This window comes from Austrofundulus limnaeus, unplaced genomic scaffold (assembly GCF_001266775.1).
Source record: "Austrofundulus limnaeus strain Quisiro unplaced genomic scaffold, Austrofundulus_limnaeus-1.0 Scaffold666, whole genome shotgun sequence".
NCBI lineage: Eukaryota > Metazoa > Chordata > Actinopteri > Cyprinodontiformes > Rivulidae > Austrofundulus > Austrofundulus limnaeus.
The window spans coordinates 115,000-116,501 of NW_013953068.1; the positions used below are offsets into that span (position 1 = coordinate 115,000).

The following is a 1,502-nucleotide window of genomic DNA, read 5'->3' on the forward strand; positions in this document are numbered from 1 at the left end:
GTTACCGACATCTGGTGAAAATTTCATGTCATTAGCACCTCTAGTAATATATTTACTGAGAAAAATGGTGACGTGTTCAATACTTATTTTACCCGCTGTAAGTTATTATTTAACAGGTCATGTCAAGCCAAGCCATTACAGAACCTTCAGCACTATTTATTGAGAGAAATAGCAGTTCATTTGATCAATTTATTAGCAAAAAAATTTATTTTTATCTGCCTTTAGAAGTTGGATGTTATAATTTGGGATGAAAATACTAAACACAGAAAATCTGATTGCCTAAAGCTGTTAGTGTAATTTGTCATTTATTTTTTACCTGGTCAGAGACATTGTACCAGTCATAGTTGAATGACTCTACTGGGTATTTCTTGGACAGAACGAGGACTGCCAGGTTATAACAGGCTCGACTGGTGAACAAGATGATGACTGCAGCTCCTAATGCTGCTGTTCGGCACACTGTAGTCCCCTGGTCAGAGAAAAAAAAATTACTCCAGTGTTTTGTTTTGTTTTACCAACAACTAGTTAGGACTAATCCTGAACAATTACCAGAGTGGAATTTTAATTTGTGTTTCTTTTAGCACTTTTCACACACTATCCTTTTGAAGAGCAAAGCTCAGCTCACCTTGTTGATCATGTAGGGGCTGGCAGAGCGTGAGTGCCGGGTCAGGATCAACAGCACCGCAGCCAACAGCACTGCATTCATGATGAAAAGCAAGTCATTGACAATTACTCTGACCAAAACCAGCTTCCAGGTCCACTTTCCCGTCTTACTGCTGCCATCTCGGTCCCCCAGAACGGCACATGACACATTGACGCAGAGAAAGATGACGCTGAAAGCACTGTATGCACATCGAGCCACCCATCTGGAGATTTTACAAGGTATTTTTTGTACATCATGTTTTTGTTTCATATCCCGATCGGCATATTAAACCAAAAAAATGATGCACCAAAGAATGTACTTATTTCAGTAAAGGGTAAAACTTACAGTCCTCTGTGCATTGCTGAGCTGAAAGACTCTCTGATTTTGAATAAAACCTGTGGCACAAGAGGGAAATAAGGCATAATCAAAGATATAACATTAGTAATGTCCCAATGAACCTCAGTAATCCATGTGGTGAGTTTATAAATGAAAAAATAAGTAGGTCTGGACGGGTTCTTCTTTAGTGAAACATTTCGTCTCTCCTCCAAGAGACTTCTTAAGTCTGATGAGTTTCATGTGAACTCAGCCTTATAAGCACTGCCTCCACATGGTGGACAAACAGGTTAGTCATATGCAAAAGAGGGCCATCAGCCACACTATAGGTCGTTAGTGCCTTGACTGGCTCCATTGTTTATATAAAGTCATGTGGCCTTTCACCTGACCATCGTTGGGGCCCTGATTGACACCTTTTGCTCACAGGGGGTGGAGTCATACTTACAATAACAGCTTTGTAGGAGGAGGAAAACTGGACACGAAGGCCTCCACCTCTGTTTAATGGTGGACGGTTTTTCTTCACAAAGAT

At 40.6% G+C, this 1,502-nt stretch overlaps 1 protein-coding gene across 2 annotated transcripts in view; it reads right to left on the bottom strand.

Moving 5' to 3' along the window:
- The window catches only part of gpr137 (G protein-coupled receptor 137), a 28,907-nt gene that overhangs the window by 15,536 nt on the left and 11,869 nt on the right, over nt 1-1,502 (bottom strand). The window contains exons 3-6 of one of the 2 annotated variants that reach the window (XM_014027629.1): nt 986-1,035; nt 772-863; nt 623-693; nt 317-466 (exon numbers count right to left, since the gene is read on the bottom strand). In XM_014027629.1, the coding sequence (XP_013883083.1) occupies nt 317-466; nt 623-693; nt 772-863; nt 986-1,035 (363 nt within the window). Of the gene's footprint in view, nt 1-316; nt 467-622; nt 864-985; nt 1,036-1,502 lie in introns of both variants that reach the window. The other variant, XM_014027628.1, reaches the window with a different exon arrangement.